Genomic DNA, 23,629 nt, shown 5'->3' with positions numbered 1-23,629 from the left:
ACCTTGACTAAAATCAAAACGGCAACTTTAAACTATCCATCAGTATCAGTAACTTTAATATCAGCTCCTTTCTGTTACATGCAATCCAAATAAGGCTCATTGGAAAAACGCGTCTTTGGTGATATTTTGTTGCTTTTTCCGCAACACTTTCAAAGTGAAATGTCCAGTGAGTGGCGCTAAAAGCATCTTCAGTTTTATCTGAAACAGATGAGGTTTGCATTTGAAAAAAGTATACCCCTAAACCCTAGAGTATAGTGCTAACAAAAGCAAGTGTAAGATAAAAACACATTTACTGAAGTAACCATCTTTTTTCTACAAGTCATTCAATGTGTTTTATATTTCATGGGACTCGATTCACATTACAAGTGCTGTCCTGTACCGGGTGCGCTAATGAGCAAGTTTACTATACCAGAAAATCCATACATATGGAGCTGGTTATGTGATGCAAACAGCACAATATATTAGTTTACAAATCATATACTATGGTAAAAGTGTTTTAAGCTCATTATATAGTTTTGTACAGGAAACTGCATAAAAATAAGTCTTTATTAATTGATACTCTGCCCCAATAATCATAATTTGTGAAAGGGAATAAAAGTTATTGGTGTTTGTCATGCCTCTAGTGTTAATTTCAACTGGAAACTGGTGTGAAATGTATGTTTAGATGCTTTTTTGACTTTTCCAAAAATGTAGTAAAGGCACATTTTCCCAGATAGTCAAGGTTGGTGTAATCATGGCCAAACAACAACATTGCTGAAATCCTTTCAGGTTTTCTTTTTAATACACCAGTTTGATCAAGACATTTAAGACTGTCCAAACGATGATGATAAGCACACTAAGGCTCAGCTGTTATTTCATCCATCTATATAAATGTTAATAATTTGCCTGTTCTAAATTAACATTTTCCAAAAAAAATTAAGACCTGTGATTTGATTCTCTAATGATATGTCATCTTGATAGGAATTATGGGGAAACAAGATTAGATTTGCCCTGTGGTGTGAAACAGTGGCAGAAACTCTTCGTCTCACCAGAGTTCTTCAGCGGTATCAAGGAGTATTGTGTTAGAGTTCTGACTCCCGAAATGTTACTTTTATCCTGGAAGTCTTGAATGCCTCTGTGAACCAGTATGTCCTTGAGCAAAACACTTAACCCAGGTTCCCTCAGGTGCAACCACAGCATGTTTCTACTGCATTCTTACCTGTTAGTCTCAAAAACGAGCAGAGTCTGCTCAGCGGCCACTCTTACACCAAACAGGCTAAGATTAGAAAATACTGGGATTGGCGTGAAATCATAAACCCCTTGTTTGCTGTGTGATTGCTGCTGACTTTGTGTGGTACAAACAAGCATTGGTCTTCTTATTAAATATGGCATTTTAATGAGAAATAGATTATTATTTGAAACATTCATTTTGAAGAAAGCCGATATAGTTATATCAACAAAACAGCAGAAATTACATAAAGTACTTGAAAGCAGTTTCTCAACCCACTGAATGCTCTATCAGATAGTGTATCATACATGGTTTCAACAGAAGTGTATGGAAGGCTGTAAGCATGTGCTCGTGTAGATCATTAACAGATTTAGCTTGGACAAGATCCATATCAGCTGGTGATGTTTCTCCAGATGAGGTGCAAATGTTTTTGTGGGATTACCTGCGATATTTACAGAACTTGTGCTCGAGGGTGGTTTGCATTGTGTTTAACGGGCTGTGGTTCATTCGCTGTAATCTAAGAAAAGCTTTTGATTCCATGGCTATATCAAGACAAAATAGGTATTTACACTTATAATACACATTTAACTGTAATTCATTAACCAAGTTAAGTCTCCTCTCAAAAGGTTATTTTTAATTCATGCAGAGTACAGCAAGAAAGCTTTTGGCCCTGTTCCCATGAGTCAAGTGGCATGTGTTTAGATTTAGATGGAATCTTCCTGTTAAACAAACCAAAAAAAAAAAAAAAAAAAAGCATTAAAGGGATAGCTAACAGGCACTTAATAAGATTGAACAATAATAATGACAATAAAATAATTTATGCTAATACTAATGGCATTCTTCCTATGCTAGAAATTACTCTAGTTCTCTAAGGTTCTTTTGCACAAAAAATTTAAAAATAATAAAAAATAAAAATCCCCCATCCCAAGATTTTAGAGTAGAGAGATTAATCAGTCGACATGTCAAAAAGTTAAACCTGAATTGCATCAAGGAATATAAAACCCAAATTAAATCTTATAAAAGTAAAGTGTACATTTGGTATACAAGCAGATTTTGAGATTAAAACCATCATAGATATTTGAAGCTTTAATATACCGCTCTTGTGGATTCACTCTTGTTAATGAAAATGCAATGGCTTTACAATGTCATGCCATAATCCCGCAGAACATATATATATACTTTTCTTATTTTTTTTTCAGACCACTGTGCTATATTTCATTAGAAAAAGACTGAAAAACAAAAATACAAAAGCAATTTATAGGACATTTCTCACAAAATGTGCCCAGCTTCTTTTTTTTCATCCCTCTGAGAAATGTATGGCTTTATGCTGACCCTTAAAGAAAAGAGAAATGATCAAATTTTGTTCACGGTGCTGCAAAAAAAGCTTGACACATCAGCAATCACAACGTGTACATTATGCAAAGCAGTATGAAATAGCATGAATTGATTATGTTCAACCATAGATACTGCACTCAGGCACCGAAGCGACTCGACCTCGCTGAAGAACAAGAGCGCGAATCTGAAAATACAACATAGGGAGCCCACGAAGGATTCAGTTCACCTGGTGAGCAGCATTAAACGACAATCAAGAAAACTGGATGTCCAGCAAGAAACGGTGGACATCTGTACTGAACTCACTACCATGCTCTCTTAGAGGGTGTCGTATGAAAGGACAAGACACAGTACAGTCAATGAATCCTTACGCTGTATAAACCTCATCTAAAAGATGCATGATAACAACATGGTAGTGCCTCAAATGAATTACTGTATTTTGGTTCTGCCCTTACGTAGTTGTCTTTACATCTCTAAAAATGTTTAACCAGTAAAGAATGGCAGTTTAAGATGTACCTTTGTTCCCTCAAAGTAAAATCAAGGCCTCTGTGTCACTGGATGTTGAATTTAATAGTAATAGTGATCTTTTCTCGTATTCTTCTTTTTTTTTAGGAAATGACAGACATGCTTCGACAAATATGATACAGTATATATATATATATATTTTTTTGTTTTTTTTGTTTTCCTTTAGTGAACTAAAATGATTTCTCTCTGTATTTTTAGTTTCCGTTTAACAATTACACTTACAAAGTTGTTAATAATACATCAAAAAGCAAACCAAAAGCTTCCAAATCAAACAGAGAAAGAAAATAAAAAGGATTATCTCTCTTTTTTTTCTTTGTCCTCAATACAACGTTTTATTCTAATTGTGTTTTCAGCAAAGTTTGGTAGTCAGGTGGTCTGATTGTTTCAAGATTTCTGTGTTGTACATGTCCAAAGCGTGATTCACGCGAATCATCTCGCTGTTGTTGAGCTTGAGCCGATGTTTCAGCATACAGGAGAACAGGTCCAGCTGGGGCTTCCCAGGGGCCACCGGTGGGGCCAGACGGTTAATTCTCTCTCGTATGTCCAGCAGCAGGAGCATGATGGACGAGGACGAGTAGAACTGGGTCCCCTGTGTGTACGACTGATTGACCTGCTGCACAGCGCTCCTCAACAGGTCGGCATTGAATCGCAGGCTGTAGCCGAACACTTGTATGTCGGAGATCTTGATGTAGATCTGCCGCTTGTTGGGGTCCGATAAGTCCACTGGGCCCTGGCCCGTGTCGTTCCGCAGGACGGTGGGCACCTTAGCGCGGCTTCGCAGGTAGATGTGCACCGTCTCGAAGAAGGTCTTCCAGCGGTTTCCCAACAGCAGGGTCCAGTTAAAGCACTGCGAATTCTGCAGTCGCACCTTCTCCCAGCGGGGGTATCCGTGCTCACCGAACGGCATGCTCCAACCCTCCGAGTGGCTTCCGCTGAACGGGTTGACGTAAACGAAGAACATGGGGTCCACACTGCTGTTGCGCATCTGGCAGATCTTCATGGACAGGCCTACCATCATGTGTAGGTAGTCCATGCGGTTCTTGTTGCTCTTGAGCGTCAGTGACATGCGCTTACGCCACCGCGGGTCGAAGAAGGTCTCCAGGCGCACCTCGTTGCTGATGAAGGTCGTGTGGATGTGCAGCCGCGAGTCCATCTTCTGCAGCAGGTACTTGAGCTCCAGGTCCTGGAAGTCCAGATCCGTCTCGAAGCTGATGAACTGCTCGCTGCGCTCCGAGTCCACGTTCTGCGGCTCGCAGCGTCCACGGTACAGCTTGTAGCCCTTGTTGCAGGAGCCGCATTGAGAGATGTTGGCCAGGCTGCACATGGCGCAGCTGTTGTTGCCGCCGATCACGCAAGGGATAGGTCGCTGGCAAAGGGTAGCCCCCGTGTGGCACACGCACGTGCGCTGGCTCTCCAGGAAGGTTCCCCAGAAGCCGTTCTCGTTGCAGTAGAGGAACGACTGCACGCGGTTCAGCCACTGTAGCACCGACCTGAAAGCAGACAGATAACAATGCAGTCAAGGCAGGTAGGTAGAAGGATCCATTAATAATGCAGTGTTAAGTCCAAAGGAACAAAGCTAGCGCCTCAGCCTCCTGACGTTTGTTACAGTCTAATCACTAAAATGGATAATGTATTCTGTCAAATTTTCCCAATGCACACCTCGTCTTTTCTCTCCCCGCAGGCATTTTGCCTTGTCATTCTGAAAGCCTTTGGAGCTTCTCTACTGCAGGAGGGGAGAACTGAACGCCTGCATTTTGATTTCCGGAGACAAAGTGCTAAAGGTTACGGTGACATGCTAATGAACCCAGAGAGAAACAGAGTCAGATGTGGGCTATTCCTGCTTGATATCCCTGTCTTCCATCCGATGTTAGAGACACAAAAAAGCAATGCTACAGGTAGCTGTGCAGTTCTTTGATTGCTGACAAAGAATTCTCCATGCAACCAATTTTTAGAGGACAAACAATGATGTTATGCAGTGTTAGCATTTGTTTGGCCGGTGTGCGATTGTAAACAGAGGATTATTTGCCTTCTTTTATCATGTAATATATGAAATTTGATTTATGGATGTATATTATTTGCATAGAAGTGAATTAGGGATGCACAGGTACTGATACTGGCATCGGTATTGGGCTAGGTACTCTCAAGTCATCAAGTCACACATGGATATCACATAAAAAAAGTTGCATGGAAATGCCAAAAAATAATAATAATAATGATGATGATGATGAAAATAATAATAATAATCCCATAAAATCGTAAATAAAAAATGTCTGACCTCAATTTAGCTGGATTTTATTATTATTATTATTATTATTATTTTAATCCAATAAGAAAACACTTAATTTAACTATAATTGGAACATATTTGCTATTTATTATTTATTACACATTTACTGTTTTCTTGAATACATGGGATAGAAACTGTGCTTTATTCCCAAATATTTGTGATACTGTAATTTTTTGCATTAATAATTTTGGATGGAAACATATCTAACATATTCTGCTCAATTCAGTTCTACCTGTCTTCTCATTTGATAGGGTCGTGTGATCAAATAAACAGTAAAACTTGTACAATACATTTAACTGGCATAATTAAGCATTTAAAGAATAATTTCATATTTGATATTAGTTGATGAATACAGTATAATATGAGATGGAAATCTGATTGTAAGTGCTGTTCTACTGTAATCTTTCAAGTAGGACATTGCACAATTAATTTTAAATGTTGAATTGAACTAAAACTGGGATCAAAAAAGAATATTTTAGACTGAGCCTAAATACTTTCAGTTTACCATATTATAACTTTAATTTCAAATCACATTAGCCAGGCAATGTACATGACGTATCCCTGCACAAACCACAAAACCTGTGCAACCCAGTGTAAGTGTGATTCTTCAAAACCTAACTAATCATATCAAAGTTTTCCTATTTGAAATACAAACACATTTCTGAAATGATATGTGCAATGGAAATTGAAAGCAACAAATATGAGCATTCCTTCATTAGTCAGTTATCGTGAACTATATGCAATTTCCACAGACTATCAATAGTGAAATTAAACTGTAAACTTATAAGCATCTCTCATAATAGAGCACATGGCATTCAATCTATATATGTAAAGAAATATTCCTAGCCAAATGTTATTTGATTTTATTTGAATTGATTCCAGATTACCCAACCAATAAAAAGCTTAAGATTATTCTTTTGTATTTGAAGCCATATGCAGTCGACTCGCTCGTGGCATTTAATATTGTATTTTTCATATTTATCCGCAATAAGCAAGCTTTATGCTCTGACTCCCATGTGTTATATTCTCTAACTGCTTTCCCCAATATGGATTTCAGAGTGGCTTTCTGGTTTTATTTTTCACAATTATTTGTTTTGCTGAAACAAGTGGCTGACTTTAGTTTGTCGTGGGGGATGAGATGGAGAAGACGAGGAAGAATGTTGTTTGTTTTCACATCCGCATGTTTGTAATGACGCATCAGTGCGCTCTGCTGCACAGACTGCGTGACGTACATCACCGCAATTTCTCTCCTAATGGATAATGGAGGAGAGGAGAGAGAGCAGACTGTAGATGTGAGCCATACAGTGTGAGGAGGAGGCTTGTATGTAGGGTCCATTTATTTTATTAAATTAAAGATGCTGCAAGTGATACAGCAACCTGTCAGATATCACGAAACACAGTGTGTGTTTCAGCTGTCTCCGTGTCAGCGCTAGACTCCATAAACAGGGGCATGTGAGTCAGGCAGAGAACTTGGAAGCATCTCTGTACCATGCAGGGTTATTATAATAAACCTAAACTAAAGCCGTAACAAGTTATAATAATTAGACCAACAATAATAAATATGATTAACTTGTAAAATAAAATATTTTACAAAACCTTAAACTTATTTTATTTCATCTAGTTGCCAAAGAAACATTTTTACTTGATGTACTAAAGTAAATAAACCTAAATAATAATACTAATAAAATCTGCCTGTAAGACAATAAAAATGCATACAAATATGCACATTTATTATAACAAATAATTATACACTTTAATAAATATGATAAACATTTAAAATAGCAATATATACATAAAAATGTCATTATTTTATTTCAGTTAATTGCCACATTGGATCCTATTTATTGATGACTAATTTAAATTAACTTTAATAAAAAAAAATAGATATATAGATATATTAACAAAAAATAACACCGCAAACAGCTTAGTACATTTAAAAGTAGTTTATATAAGTGCAATATTGTATGTTTCTGCAGAAAACAGCAGCTAAGATTACTAAAAAAAAAAAAAAAATGCACCTAATACCAATTAGGTAAAAATCAGCTGCAGAAGCCCTCCTTCACAGCCTGACATGCACAATATTTGAGTTTATACAAAGCAGATATGTACATACACAAATGTTAAAAGCACATAAGTAACTGTTGTGTGGGGTAAATAAGGGTCTTTCTCTATCCTCAGAAAGCACATCATCACAGCCACGGTTTATCAGGTAAAGCTCAGAGCAAACAACAAACATCCATTAATTACAAGCAGCCAGTACTCTAATGTTGGGGTTTTGCATAAACTGAAATGACCAGCACGGTGTGCTTACTCTTTTAATTGCATCGTTTGATTTGATTAAATATCACACTGACTTTTGCGATGCATCCAGTAGTCAAATGGCAGAGAAATCCCTGAGGCGTGGATCTATCTGCCACTGCAGTGGCGGCTGTGCTTTTGCTCTGGTCAGAGCAATTTATTTATGTTTACATCTACATAAATACAGTGTGGGATTCATACTTATGTCTCACACAAGAGCCTTTTGATGTCTTTGGACTGGTTGGCATCAGAGTTTAGTTCATTAGATTTGTATAAATGCAGTTTTTCTGCAGTTTGGGGTTAGCAGGGCTTGACAGTGTGAGGTATCATGTCTTGTGTGACTAAAATAGATGTGCAAGCTGTAAAATATATTGTAAAAATAGTTTAAATATAAAAAGTAGGTCTCTGCGGTCCATAACATAATTTGTTTATTTAAGCCGGGCTCACACTGTGCGATTTTTAATAATCTTTTGCGATTGTTGCTTGTCACACTGTACGAACATGATCCCCATGTCAGACTGTAGGATCTCAGTTGTCTTAATGTCAGACTGTACGACAGTCAAGACGCGACAAAAACGGACGTACTTTTTTTTTTTTTTTTTACAAAAACAGACGTACTCAAGAAGACTTGTCCGGAGTTTTAAGTCATCAATACGTGACCCGCGTTCTCTCGCTATAATGGTAGCTAGCAAACAACAGCAACGTGTAGCGTTAGTTTGATTAATTACATGCCTTGATGTTAAAAAAAAAAAAAAAAAACGAAAAAGACGACGTGTGTGGAGCAAGTCATGGCTGGGCAAAAGAGGACTTTATGGACTTCCAGTTCTACAGAGCGAACTTGAGGTAATGTTGTTATTCGAGTTTAAACATCCTGCCCCTTAATAAATAAACTTTAAGTAAACTTTACTTTATACATATATTGTTTTTTACAAATAATGAATGGTTTGAAGTTGTCGCGCTAATTGCGTCGTCAAGTTCAGTGCTCCTATTGGTTCTTGGTTTGACGGTCGTCGTAGGAGATGTCACACTGCAGGAAAGTGTCTGAAATCTTCTGACACTGCCAGAATTTAATCGGAGGAAAAAATTGATCGCAACGGCCATTAATCGGCTGTCGGTGAACATGTCAAACCAGCGATTTAGACAACCGATTTTAGCCTAGGATTATAGGAATCTTTTAGGATTTTCAAAATTTGTCTCAGACGACGAAATCGTGGCCAAAATCGCACAGTGTGAGCCGGGCTTTAGTAGTAGTATTAGTATAGTAGTAGTAGTAGTATTGATTTATTTATTTATTTTCCCCATTTGAACTGGACCTTAAAGGGATCCCTGGGTATTAAGACTTGCATGGCTTAATATAACATACATTATGTCTCTTATTGAAATATGTAGTAGAAAACCCATCAAAGATTTAAGTTATTTTAAAAAATCACATCGTTTTATACATATTTTGAACTATGGGGGGGCGCCATTATTCGGATGACGTAAAATGGTTGCACTCGGTGAGCAACTAGCGCTACCTGTTGCTATTTTTACCACAGTACATCTCAAAATAGACAACTCTGAATATAAACTACTGATATGATGACCACAGCTACTGAAAGAGCTTACAGGTGGCGATGGACATAAGTATAGGTTTAAACCAAATGTGGTACCATCGATTTTTTCCCCACAAGGAGTCTAAACACCCCGGATATTGAGGGAAATCAGCACTGAGGAACTCCTCTAGTGGCCGTGAGTCATGATTAGCGTCGGCATGTGCACATCTTAACAGATGGCATCTAGCGTTTCTTGTCTCAGGCGTTTGTAAGCTCTTTCAGTAGCTGTGGTCTACTAAGACTCAAAGGCATCAGGGCTAAAGTGGAGAGAAAAAAGAAGCGGGTTTTTATGAAGTTTTATTCATCCACAGGCATCTTCCCATGCTTTTCTCCTCCTATTATCGCTATGAAAGCAGTCTTGCATTGCTTCTCGTTTCCCTTTGACTGAAAATGACAACCAAAAGCCACACAATGTGGTATCATATCAGTATTTTATTTTCTGAGTTGTGTTGTGGTAAAAAGGCAACGACCATATAAATAAACGCCAGTAGCTCACCGAGTGCAACCATTTGACATCATTGACGCAGAATGTACTGTGCACATAAAATAATGGAGCCCCCATAGTCCAAAAACTATGTAGATTTGTTTTAAAATAACATACATTTTCATGGGTTTTCTATTACATATTTAAATAAAAGACATAATTTACGTTATATTAAGCTATAAATGTCTTAATACCCGAGGATCCCTTTAAAATAAAGTGTGACCAAAATAATTATTTAATGAATTTTCATTGTTCCTCTATATATCTACGTTTATGTGCTCCTAAACATTTGAAATTAAGAGCACTTGTGCTGCTTGGGACAAAAAAAATAAAAAAATAAAAGTAAACGTCAAGCCCTGGTTCATGTGAACTCTAGTAAGACTACAACTGAAAGCAAGCGGCCATGAGTAACAACATATAATTTGCACATTGTCATGCTCCCGATATCGCTTTTTGTAACATATTGCTCATAGCTGCTTGTCTCAAAATAAATTGCCTTCAAAGCACAGCTCACGTTTTTTGCCTCATGTGACTCATCCTAAAGACAAGTGCTGTTCTATGAGTGTGGAGATTTGGTAGTAAATTGAAAAGGACAAACAGTTTAATAACAGAGAGAAACTAGCATCATCCCTTCAGAGTTATTACAGTGGTAAACAGCTAATACTACATCAATGATGATTTCAGACCTCATGGAAAGAGACGTATGGGAGCACGAGGAGGCTAGATATCGAACAAGCAATCGAACCAAGTGTGGAAACAACCTTAAAAGATCTCTTATTGGGAATTTTAGCTAACAGGACATTTTTAAGGTTACCTGATCTTGGACTCTACTCAGGGAGAAGAAACAATAAAGGCAAAATATTAATGTAAAACTTGCATCAGCTTTTTCTCAGCCAGGAATAAACAGCAGCTGACTTTGAGACGCTTCCCTAAAAGTAGAAACTGCACAATTTGCAAAAGGCCAATAATTGAGCAAAGACGAGGTTAAAGCTGAGCTCTGGTTCCTCTGCCCGGGTCTACAGACAGACCTTGTGCGTCGGCACTATTGCATCAAGAATGGACGAGAGGGAATTGTCTCGCTATACCAAGGTATATATACATAGGATCTGCCTTAATATAGAAACAGCAGCGTAATCTACTTATAATAGAGGAGAAACATGCCGCTCTTAAACCATGTCAGCGTGACCACCAGTGGGAAAATCTGCATCTTATTTGAGCACTTTTTTCTATTTTGTCAATGCAAGAGTCGCAAACATGTATGCAGTTTACTGTCAGTTATTATGTATTGTTGATAAACAATAAAAAGCATTGAAAAAAATGAGTGATATTGCCAGCCAGAGAATACTCTAGTTTATAAGGTGACAAGCTTGCATGACAAAACTACTTTAGTACTATCTATCTACTATCTTTCCTCACGGTTGCATGAAAATGAATAACCAGATCAGATTTAAACATAGCACACATCATCTGCTTTTCATTTTTATGCAGCAGCGTAAAAAAAGACTGCATTTGACAAAAAAAGAGAAGCAAAAACTAGAGAAATCGGTCACTTGAATGCACATTGTCTCACAATTATGACTTCCGAACTCCTTAAGTAAGAGCTTCCCAAGAAAACTTGGCAGTAATCACAAGTAACCAAAGTTTGGAGCCAAATTAAGTTTTATTCCTCTAGATAATTGGTGTGCCATCAAACTGGAAGCAGCGTGTCTGCAGAATGGAGTTAGTTAGCTTCCATCTCTGGAGTCTATGGGGCGGATGGAGGCAGTTTGCTGCTAATAATGAGCAATGGGAAGCCGCTCAGTGTCAGTAGGAAACACTTCCTCAAGCGAGCAGCCATCTTTCTTCATCAGGACCTTCAGGCCAAAGAGCAGGTCAGCGGAGACAGAACGGACATCCTGAGTGACAGCACAGCTAGCACAACAACATTGTTGATATAAGCTGTTATTTAGGGCTGATCTGAGCTCAGACGCTCAAATACTTTCAATTTCAACATCTGATTGGATTAGCGGCGTTCATCAGATACATTTTATATCAGTACAGCAAGCTATGAACTATATTTCTTGATGGAATAACAGTACAATATGGTTTTTGGGTGTATATGTGCATTCAAATGAATCTAATTCTTGATATCTGTAGTGCATCAGTATTGTCTTCAGAATTCGTCACAGGTTTCATATTTCGGATGCTTATGTTTCTTGGGTTGTCATATAGTTGCGTTGAATATAATGACGTGTCTTTCAGCAAACCGACGGTTGACAGCACTAACAGTAACAACCTTCTCAACAAGTTTTCAGCCTAAGGTTACAGATGCAAACTTTTTACATGCTTAACAAGTTACAGTATACTTGAGCTGAAAGTTTGTAATGATCACTGCAAGAGAAGTTTGCGTTATTTGGACAGAATAGGAACTTCAACATGAAAAGCTGTTCAAAAACTCATTTCACTTCAATTTGCCACAGTTTTAGTTAAACAAGAATTTCACAGAAACACACACAAACATATTATCTATCTATCTATCTATCTATCTATCTATCTATCTATCTATCTATCTATCTATCTATCTATCTATCTATCTATCTATCTATCTATCTATCTATCTATCTATCTATCTATCTATCTATCTATCGGGTACAACAGTGCTAAAAGCGCAGGGTAAAAGACACCTTTGAGTTATTGCCCTCAATAAATTCCTTATTTGCTGCTTATTAATAGTTAGTAAGGTAGGTGTTAAGTTTAGGTATTGGGCAGGATTAGGGATGTAGAATAAGGCATTAATATGTGCTTAATTACTACTAATGAATGGCTAATATTCTAGTAATATGCATGCTAATAAGCAACTACTTAAGAGACCCTAAAATAAAGTGTTACCCAATACTGTGTGCCTTTTGTCCCATGCTGGTGAGCCTTTTACCCTGTGTGTGGGGTAAATTCAATACTATTATTCAATACTGTTGTATTGGTTTCATGATTTCAATTTTAAATTTTGATTATTAAAATGTTATATAATTATTCAAATGGAATAATAAGAAAAAAATCAGAATCCAGAAAACAAACAACCAAATAACATCTGGTTTAATGTAGCAAGCATTTTCATGTATACTTGAGTACTGATATTTGATACCACCACAGCAATGGATGCGTTAAATATGTTCAGTTGAATTGCACAAGGATGTTTCTATCCGAAGCATTAACTGAAGTTGAGGTGTATAAGCACAGGAACTGTGCTCAAACTCTATGCTTTCCCCCAGAGATTGTTTACCATGACGGATCGTTACCCCTGCTGCTTAGTTTATTCAAATGGGATGCTAATTTGTTGCTCTGTTATCAGTTAGCTAAACTAGCCGCTCCGACTTTGAAGTATGAATCTAGTATGTTGCACATAAACAGAAATAGACTCTCTCACCCTCAGCAAAACAACACTATACTTTGAAGTCCAGTGTTTAACGAATTAGCCCCAACAATCACACACAACTTTTCTATTTGCCGCACAAACACTGCACCGATAACATTCCCGTGCTTACCTGGAATTCAAATAGTCCATTGCATTTTGTATTCCTCGCTCTCTCTGAGCTATTGCCATCAGACATCCTTGATGTGAGCCCCACAGAGCTCTGACTCTGCTCGGCTTTGATAAGGCTTCAGCACAGACCTTGTCAAAGTCTCCATTGGAGCGTGGGTGAGCCACTTCCACATTAGTGACAGTTGATGCTCTCCAACTTCTTAACTGGTATAAACAGCTTTTTTTGTAATTTATTATAGAGTTTGATTTATTTGCATTTCCTGAGTGTGCATATTATTTTCTGTTTGATAAGTCAAGTTTCCTAGTGGACAGATAGCTTTATTTGTCTGTTTTATTATGTTTCAGGCGGTGATTTTGACACTTTTTAATAGATCACTGCACTCTTTAATTTCACTACAGTCAGAAAGATTTCTCTTTCATTTATCAATATCAACAGTATGCTTCATTAGCAATCACATATAATACTTGAAAGGCTCATCTTGTGACTTTTCAAGTTGAGTCATATTTTTTTTAATATAGAACTTTATACTATATATATTGTTTCAAGGCAGCTTCTCATTGATTAACAGGGAAATAGCAGTGTTTTTGTAAAATTCATCAATTAAAGACAAACTTTATCTGTAACGAACATCATACATTGGGCTCTATTTTTTTTTTTTTTATTATTATCTTAGAGTGATACAGAAGATAATAGTGCCATTATTTAACTAAATTATGATTCAGTTCAGTTCAATAACAATGCCAAAGCGAAAAAGATCAGTTTGTAAACCAATTAAATTTCAGCTGTAAAGCAGCTCTATAGAAGGCAGTACTGTCATTATTCAGATCAATTTAGTTCAAATTTTGTTCCCGTCCGATAGTGTCACTACAGTTAAATCTTTTAAACCCCAATTTATCAGCATGACGTCTGGTTTGACTAGATGGATGGATATACCTTAAAAAATAATAATAATTTGGAGAAACAAAATGGTCAAAAAATATATTTTTATGGCTTACGTTCTAAGGGTGGTGCACTCTTGTTGAATCATATAGAGATTTGTAAGAGGGCAGTAGAGTTGTATGAAGAACTGTATAGCAGTGAGCTTACACACAGGTCAGACAGTGATAATGTGTCTTCCTCAGGTATCGAATGATGCCAATGACAAGTTTTGTAGAGTGTTGACTTTAGAAGAGCTCCAGAAAGCTCTTCTAAGTATGGAATGTGGCAGAGCACCAGGAATAGATGGCCTTTCTACAGACTTTTATAAGTCATTTTGGCCTGATATTGGTGCAGATCTGCTTGCAGTCATCAATGAAAGTTTGAGCAGTGGAAGATTACCACTGAGCTGCCGCAGAGCAGTCCTTACTCTACTGCCAAAGAAAGGCCTGTCTCTTTGCTATGCAGTGATTATAAATTATATCTAAAGCGTTAGCAAATAGATTAAGTAAGGTTTTAGTTGAAATCATTCACTCTGATCAGACTTATTGTGTTCCAGGTAAGCACATTTTTGATAACATTTTCTTTCTTAGAGACTTTCTTGATATTGGTAAGCTCTTGGACATTAATTTTGGTTTAATATCAATAGATCAAGAAAAAGCGTTTGATAGAGTGGAACATAGTTATTTATGGGATGTCTTATATTGTGATGTTGAAAGTTTACTAAAGGTAAATGGTGACTTATGTGTCCCCTTTAGAGTTTTCAGAGGTATTAGACAGAGGTGTGCTCTGTCTGGTATGTTATATAGTTTGGCGATTTAACCTCTGTTGAGAAAGTTTAGAGCAGAAATAAAGGGTGTAAATATTCCCTATTGTGAAAATGTTTTTAAATTATATTGTAATATTGTAATTCTTATTAAAGAACAAAGGGATGTGAATAAAATTACAGAAATTTGAAGTGATTTTATGATTGTATCTTCAGCTAAAGTAAATTGGAAAAAAAGTGAGGCTATCTTATTTGGTAAATGGCCGAATGGACAACCTGCTCTCCCTGCAGAGTTAAAGTGGAGCAAAGATGGGTTTAAATACCTGGGTGTATATTTGGGGGATGATATGTGTCACAAACTCGGCCTCTGTGGCCCTCCCAGAACGCCACCGGAGGGCACCATCACCGGAATATTAACTGAACTGCATTTCCCACAATGCCCTGTACCTGAGACTGATTGCGGCACAGGTGTTTTCCATCCCTGTTTCCCCATATAAGCTGAAATCTCCAGTCACGCTTCGCAAAGTCTTGTATTGCCCTGGCTTACACCTTTGAGCGGTTAGTCTGTGTTTACTGAGCTCCTGTTTTTGACCTTGGACTGTTACCCGACTCTGTGATTCTCTGCGACCTGCCTTTGTGACCCGATCTCTGAACTGTTGTTTACTTCCCCTACCTCGACTCAAGCCTGGTTATCGTTTATGGATTCCGATCTATCTCTGACACCCCTGTCGCTGTTGAATGATCCCTGCCTGTTTGACCCTGTCTTATTATTAAAGCTGCAAATGGATCCCCGTGCCTCAGACCCATCATTACAATATGACTGTTTTTTTTTAAGAAGAAGTAGAAGAGAAAATAGTGGGTTGTTTGAATAAATGGATGTTTTTACTTTCCAATATGTCTTATAGAGGATGGGTTTTAATTATTGATAATTTGGCAGCCTCTACTCTTTGGCATTGGCTAACTTGTATTGATCCACCTTGATGTGTCGAACAAATTTTTTTGTCCTTTTTTGACAGACTTATCAAGTCTCATGTCACTACTCTTGGGAGGCTAATTGATATAACTGGATCTGAACTCTCTAACACCAAAGCAATGGCGGAAAAGTTGAGTCTGAAGTCAATGCGAGTAATAACTCAGTTGTTGACTAAGTGGAAAGAACGTATTACTGAAGAAGAACTTAAAATGATTAAGGACTTTTCAGAAGAGCGGTCTCAGCCTGAGAAAGAAATATATGATGTATTTTGAACAAAGATGGTGTGTAAAAATGTTCTTGCGGTATTGTTGATGATGTTTTGATTTTTAATAGTTTGTTGTGAGTTAGAGAATAGAGAATATGTACTCTTTTGTGTCATCATGTTTTTAATTTAATTGTAATAAAATGGTGTTTTAAAATTCCAAATTCTCTCTCTCTCTCTCTCTCTCTCTCTCAGCAGAGATCTCTAAAATGATAAAACAATGATATGTTTGTCTGACAAAATTATTTATAACTTAATTTTAATAAAAATATTTAAGTCAAATCCCCAGTGAAGTATCACACTATGTGCAGTCATGAAAAAACATCGATTAGAAAAGTCACTGACATCATGGAAACTCCAGCTGGTTTCCACACACTAGCAGAGCCTTCTGTTTGTGTATTGCAATTTTAAATAGACTGAAGCAAACAACATTTTGTCACAACCTTTACATGTTACAACAAATTACATTGTTAATTTAGTTATTAATCTAAAGTTGAGGTTTTGTAAATCACTCAAATAAACATTTTGAAAAACTTTGGGTGTAGTAATGTACAGTTAAATTTACAATAGTTAAAAAAAAGACTGATTCAATTATATAATTTGCAATCCCTCTCCCTAAATCGATAGACAGACAGACAGACAGACAGAGAGACAGATAGATAGATAGATAGATAGATAGATAGATAGATAGATAGATAGATAGATAGATAGATAGATAGATAGATAGATAGATAGATAGATAGATAGATAGATAGATAGATAGATAGTTCTTTATTGGCATTGAGGGTTCCATGAAGAACCTTTAATATTCACTGAACCTTTCCATTGAACAAAAGTTTATTTCCTTGGGGAACCAAAAATGTATCTTCTATGACATCGCAATGAAAAACCCCTTTGGGAATCTTTTTTTTAAGTATTCATGGGATGAGTAGTTTCTCCCATACATAAATACATTATCCTTCCTTGTTTTCTAGATACTTTTTAGCTAGGAATCAAATGCTAAAATGTTGTGATTCATCTGGAAGCTGGCTGGTTTAGTTCATGAATTTCCTTAAATCCCTAATGAGAAAATGAATGGGAAAATACTTCCAGAACCAGAAAGACGCTGAAAGTGGACAGCTAACTCTAAAAATAAAGCTTCTGATGGTGCCATGAAGAAACTTTAGCATCTATTGAACCTTTAAAGTCCACAAAAGGTTTATTAAAGTGTAAAATGGTTTGTTAGATAATGCAAATGGTCTTCACACTAAGAAAATGACGGTTCTTTTAAGAACTGTTCACTGAAAAGTTATTTTAGGAACCAAAAATTGTTTTATTTCCCCTTTGGGAACATTAATTTTTTAAGAGTGTCCCATTGAGGTCTATTATGAGCAGTTGAAATACAACCCTAGTTTCCTGCTGTATTATTATGTGGGGACATCAGCTCTCACCTCTCTCTGGGTGTCTGGTGGTTGGGGTTGTGGTGGCAGCGAATGCTCAGACCGAAGAGCTTCCGGGCCGTGCGCTGAATCTTCAGTCTTTGGGCCTCCAGTGAACTCTGCAAGAGTCGGTAGCGGTTCTGAAGGTCCCAGTCGCTGCCCCACAGCAGGTGCACGCTGCTCACCGGCAGGAAGTGTGTCGCGGGCAGACGTTTCAGAAACGACTTAAACTCATCTAAGGTGTGAGAGAGAGAGAGAGAGAGAGAGAGAGAGAGAGAGAGAGAGAGACAGGTGCTCATTCGGCGAAGGGCAAAAGTATATCCACATAAACCACATATTGATACTTGGAATCCATTGTGGGAGAAACCTGTTAAGAGTGATGGAGAAAAGTATTGACTTTAACGGACAAGGATTGATTTTAACCACAAAACTGTCAATACCATTACATAGAGAGCATTCAGAGTTCAGTGTGCAGTCGAAATGATTTCCATCTCACATCTTTCACCATTCAATCCTTCAGTGTCACTAAAGTCAAAATGCAAAGCCATATCCAATCCATTTTACTTTCATAATGTCAAATTTCCAAGAGCTTTATACAATGAGTTGTCTATTAGCTATAGACTGCCTTACCAAAACAGTAGCTTAAAACAGTGAGTAAATAAAGGTTTGACTGCTAGTTAACATTAATAACATTAATCAGCCTGTGTCCCAAACCAAAAATTGTTTAATTTCCCTTTTAGGGACTTTTTTTTTTTTTTTTTTACTGTAGTTTAAAAAAGTGCAAAAAGTAACTTTAGAAAGATCACATCAATGTAATGCACATTTTATTTATTTATTTTCATAATTAATCGCACAGCCCTAGTTCAAATTGTTTGGCATTATATCACAAAAACGTTTGAGTTTATTTTAAATCCAGGTATAAGTTAATTCAAGGTTTTTTTTTTTTTTTTTAGTTTAGCTTCAACCCTACAGGATCGAAAGCCACTGCTTTAAACAAAAGATATATCACATGTCATATGGGAATCCAATGACACAGTCATGTCAGACAGTAGTCAGATGAGCTCTAACTATGAACGTGCCTGTAGCCCACGGCACATACGAGAAAAGTGTCTGTTTGAGTGCAGTCAAGTTTGGTTGATGGTCCATTTAAATATTTGCAGCATGGTCATATTGGAAATGTCGATATAATGGTTTAAACATGCACTCACGGTGTTTAACAACTCCACCTGCTTGTTTCCTTTGATGTGTTTGATATGCTATTAAAATGACACGGTGTGGGATCTGAATCCAGAAAGCGCTGCAGGCTCTGACGCAATGACACATGACTGTCTGCAGAGCGCCTGTGTTTACTGGTGTGTTACTTGATGAAAATTATTTGTCAAGAGCAAGAAGGAACCGAAAACATGCACACACACATACACAAGCACAGTAGACCTGTAATGATACAAACACTGTCTTTTCCCAAGAATACCGGGAATGCATTTATCACTGCCTGTGCACGTGAAGGCAGCAAGCTTGCTTTCTTTCTTTTTTTTTTTTTTTTTACACATGCAAAAAATAAATAAAACAAAAAATGCATGTGTATTTTTTTAAAATGCCTTTTAAATGCCCTTTAAAACATAACAGAAAACAATATGCTCTGCTCTGTACTTCAGACATTTGGAGACTTCACTATCGGTAAAAAGCCTGACACATATTGTAATAATTCTACAACAAAACAAGTGTCTGAATAGCAGCATTCTGAATATATTATACTGCATATAACTAGCGGAAACTTTAGGTTGACTCTGGACACTTTCTTTAATAATAACATTAATTATATATTAATTATATGAATATTTCAAAGCAGAATAAAACAGTTGTGCTCCAGGAATTTGTTGCATTCCCTGTTTTTGCAAAATCTTTTATTAAAACTGAGCTCTCAAACTTTGGCAAATGCATGTGTATTTACATATGTGTTTTCTTTTTTATATATACGTATATGCTCACTTCTAAGCATCCTTTAAACCTCCACTGAGCTGCTATGTAAAATGTGCACTGACACAGTCAAAGCTGTACTTTAATATTTACTGTAAGCATGCAGATATTCTCTATTTGATCGCTTATATACTTGAACTGTATGTGCATACTTATATTACTCAAACTAGTGTTTATTTGTTACATCTCTTTTTTAATTAATATCTACTTTTTGTGCTTTGGCCAAATATTTTTGTTGATTTATTCACAATTTATTTATTTATAAAAAAAATATATATATATATGATTAAAAATATAATTTTGATAAAATAAATGTATACTTTTGATCGGTACGGTAGCCTATATATTTTGCATATAAGTGTCATCATCATTTATAAAATGTTACCCGCTCATTTATAAATCTTCTATGAATACTAGTATTTCAAAATAATGTTCAGTTTTCACAGGTGATGACAGGAGCCTCTGGGTCTTCAACAATTAGGACACTAAATGTTTGCACTAAAAAACCCAGAGGCTTCCTAATTTTCCAGCCTGCTATGACAGGATTTATCCAGACAGTTTATATCTGACAGAACGGTGACAATCGTATTCAGTCACACCTCTAAATGATGGGTTAGGTGATGATTTAAGAACTTACTGACATTAAATTAAGACTTTATTAACACATTTAAACAATTATTACTTCCCTAATTGATCAACTTGACATTTCAGAAGATTCATCTGTTCATGCTGGAGCGTTTTCTCTTTGGGTCGGTCCAGAGGAATATTGCGGCGACCTTGAGGTTCACAGACTCAATTTGAGTGTCCTCTGCTCTATATAAATATATCGCAGTGTCTGGTTTTATTTGGACCTTTTATTACCTGTTAATAATATATAAGCTAGCATGCTCATAAGGTGGATATTGAGCAATCACCTTGGGGAGTAACCTATTTCTGCTTTATGTTTTTTGTTCAGAAATATTTGATCAGCGAGGTGAAAAATGTCTGTCGGCGTGTGAGCTGCATTAAATGCGATCTACGCAGGACAGCCCTTTAAGGTCGACGACATTCAGAGAACCTTTCCACAATCATTTTGCAATGTTATATAAAAGTGTTTATCAGATGAATGTTATTAACTGAACTTTTACGACTGAAAATGTTAAAACAGGGTTAAGTGTATATGAAAGCTACACAGACCCATTTTTTTTTTCTCCTTTACTTACAGTCTTCTGGTTCAGGGAACCAGAAAATACATGTAGTCTACTCAGGTTACAGTTAAATCAAACTAAAAGCATGTGAAAGAAAGAAATATGTATCCTGAAGTGTTAACTGAACGTTAGCTTAAAATAATATACGTATATATATATATATATATATATATATATATATATTTCAGCTCGGCTAATTCTCATTTGAATTTAGTTTAACATGCCATACTAAAATAATTAAAACTGGAATACAAATTATTAACTACATAGACTTATTAAAGAAAATAAAAAAAATGATAAATAGTATTAACACTCTAAAAACTAAAACGTAAACTGATAATAACTTGATTTACTAAAATAACTCAAATTTAAACTGATACTTTATATATGTTTGTTGCTTTGGCAGCTAGGTGAGATAAAAACTAATGGCTCTGTAAATAAAACAAAGATTATTAATTAAATAATATATATTTCTGAGATCTTTTTTTTATTTTTTTTTAACTACTGTATGTCACAGACTACCTGAAGGTCACTATCTAGGTGATGTTCTACATCAAGGACCAATGATTTTACAACCATCCTTTTTGGTTTTAACTGTAGGCAGTTACACAGTTATTAATGCAAGAATAGACCTTTCGAGTTGCTCATATCCAGCATACTTTTCATTACTCCATTTAGTGGACTAATGATGCCTGAGATTGTGTTCCTTCAGAAATGCAATTTACTCCTTGCAGATCAGGAAGGTGCTGTAGAAGTGCCATTAACAGACCAGAAACATGACAATCTGCTTTTAATGTAATGGTCAAACCTTATTTAAATATATAAGAACTATAGCAATCTCTGCACATACTGTTTAATATGTATTTATTTATTTATTTGTATTTTAACTTTATTTATTTATTTATTTTTTGTCATACAGGCAACAACCAAATGGCTCAAGTTGTACCAGGACAGTAGGAATATTTTTTTTACAATGTGCAGATTGTTTTATTATTATTATTATTATTATTAATAATTAATTAATTTATTTTTAAATTTATTTTCACAAGCTGGACAATGACATACTTACATTTTGTGACAATATAAACAATCAAGCAGCTGAGATTTGCTATACAGTACACATTGATTTATTTGAGTTTAAAGTATGTACGCGTGAGTATGAAGTGTAAAAAAAATAAGTAAGTATGTGTGAGTATGCTGTAATTGTACTGTATGTACACATACTTCAATATCCAACATGTGTCAGTGATGATTTGGTTACACATGTAATAAATAAATAAATAAATAAGTTTGTGAATAAGTAAATAAATAAATAACCAAATGGGAACCATACACTGATGTTAGAAGAACATTTTTGTTTGTTGGATGTTTAGTTTGCATTTTTGTTTGTTCTCTTAAACTGACAGACAAAATCTAAATGGGATACACATACTTTCACTTCATGTTTGCAATGCAGTGCAGCTCTGATATCAGAGAAATAGTTGGTAGGAATAGAAGATTCATTCATAAACCTGCACAGCCTTTCTGTGAATCTTTCTTTTGGGAGTGGGAATGGAGCAGAGCTTTTGCCCGTGGCGTGCGATTGGAGTTCAGGCGGTGGGGTGAAATTGACTGTTACAATAAACCGCAAGAAGTGCCTCTTCTCCCAGAGAAAGCATTGTGGGGCGCTGAATTATTCATGCTTGCTTTATTGCATATTGGCTCAAAGAGAGAAGTTAGCATGCAAGTCCTATGCAGAGTTTTCAGTACAAGGTGGCTCACAGAAATCAAAAACAGACTCAGCATATCAGCAGCTGATTAATAATATTTAAAGCTTTTGGTCGACTGGCCAAGGACAGCCTAGATTCAGAAAGTTGTCTTGCTTAAATATGCAGTCATTTGTTACCCATTTGCATTACCTTGGTTTTTGATTATTATGTTCATTTAATTGCTGTTCAAGCATTTGGAGTCAGCAACACTTTATTCATCAAGGATGCTTTAAATTGATCAAAAAGTGACAGTAAAGTCATTTAAAATGTTACAAAAGATTCAAATAATATTTCAAATAAATGGTGTTATTTTGAACTTTCTATTCATAAAATCATTAAAAATAAAATGTATTAGTTTCCACAAAAATACTCAGCAGCACAACTGTTTTCAACATTGATAATAATAAAAAATATTCCTTGAACAGCCAATCAGCATATTAGAATGAATTCTGACGGATTATGTGACACTTGAGCCTGGAGTAATGATGCTGAAAATTCAGCTTTGATCACAGCAATACATTGTTTAACTATATATTCAAATAGTAAACAGTTATTCTAAATTGTAATAATATTTCACAATATTACTGGTTTATAATGCATTTTTGATCAAATAAATGCCGTGGCATGCAACTTTTAGTAGACCACCTGTTATACATTGCATTATAAGTCTGTGCTACTGTATAATAACATGCACTATATACATGTATTACTATATTAATCCATTTAAATATTTTATGATGCACACATCCAAAGCCATTAAAATAATGAATGTATTTGTCAACATGGAGTCAACTTCCTTATATTTTCTGATTCGTTGACTGAATGCAAATAATAAAATGATGTTCTCTCAGCAAAAATGAGTGAAAAGGCAGGTATAATGCATGTAAAGATGGCTGCCGTATAATGAGCACTGAATATATGCCTAGAGAAGAGCCGATAGCAGCTCCTCTATTGAATGAGCAAACAGACGTCTTCTGTTTAATTCAAGCAAAATCAATGAAGATGACTTCAAACGTCACTTAGCCCAATTAGCGCAGCCGTGGAAGTGTGCAGTGGTGAGAGCGTTGTCGAAATCGATCCACGAATGGGATTACAACACCTGACTCGATGCTCGCTGTCGCCACATCTACTTATT

At 36.2% G+C, this 23,629-nt stretch overlaps 1 protein-coding gene across 1 annotated transcript in view; it reads right to left on the bottom strand.

Annotated features, from left to right (window-relative positions):
* Nucleotides 1-3,223: 3,223 nt before the first annotated feature.
* The window catches only part of brinp1 (bone morphogenetic protein/retinoic acid inducible neural-specific 1), a 151,024-nt gene continuing 130,618 nt past the window's right edge, over nucleotides 3,224-23,629 (bottom strand). Inside the window, exons 7-8 of the mRNA XM_079418656.1 lie at nucleotides 17,595-17,817; nucleotides 3,224-4,554 (exon numbers count right to left, since the gene is read on the bottom strand). Coding sequence (XP_079274782.1) covers nucleotides 3,414-4,554; nucleotides 17,595-17,817 — 1,364 coding nt within the window. The 3' untranslated portion in view covers nucleotides 3,224-3,413. The remainder of the gene's footprint in view (nucleotides 4,555-17,594; nucleotides 17,818-23,629) is intronic.

Source organism: Barbus barbus (genome assembly GCF_936440315.1).
Source record: "Barbus barbus genome assembly, chromosome: 6".
Taxonomy (NCBI): Eukaryota; Metazoa; Chordata; class Actinopteri; order Cypriniformes; family Cyprinidae; genus Barbus; species Barbus barbus.
The sequence above is the reverse complement of the archived record's forward strand: the minus strand, read 5'-3'. Positions and strand labels throughout refer to the sequence as shown.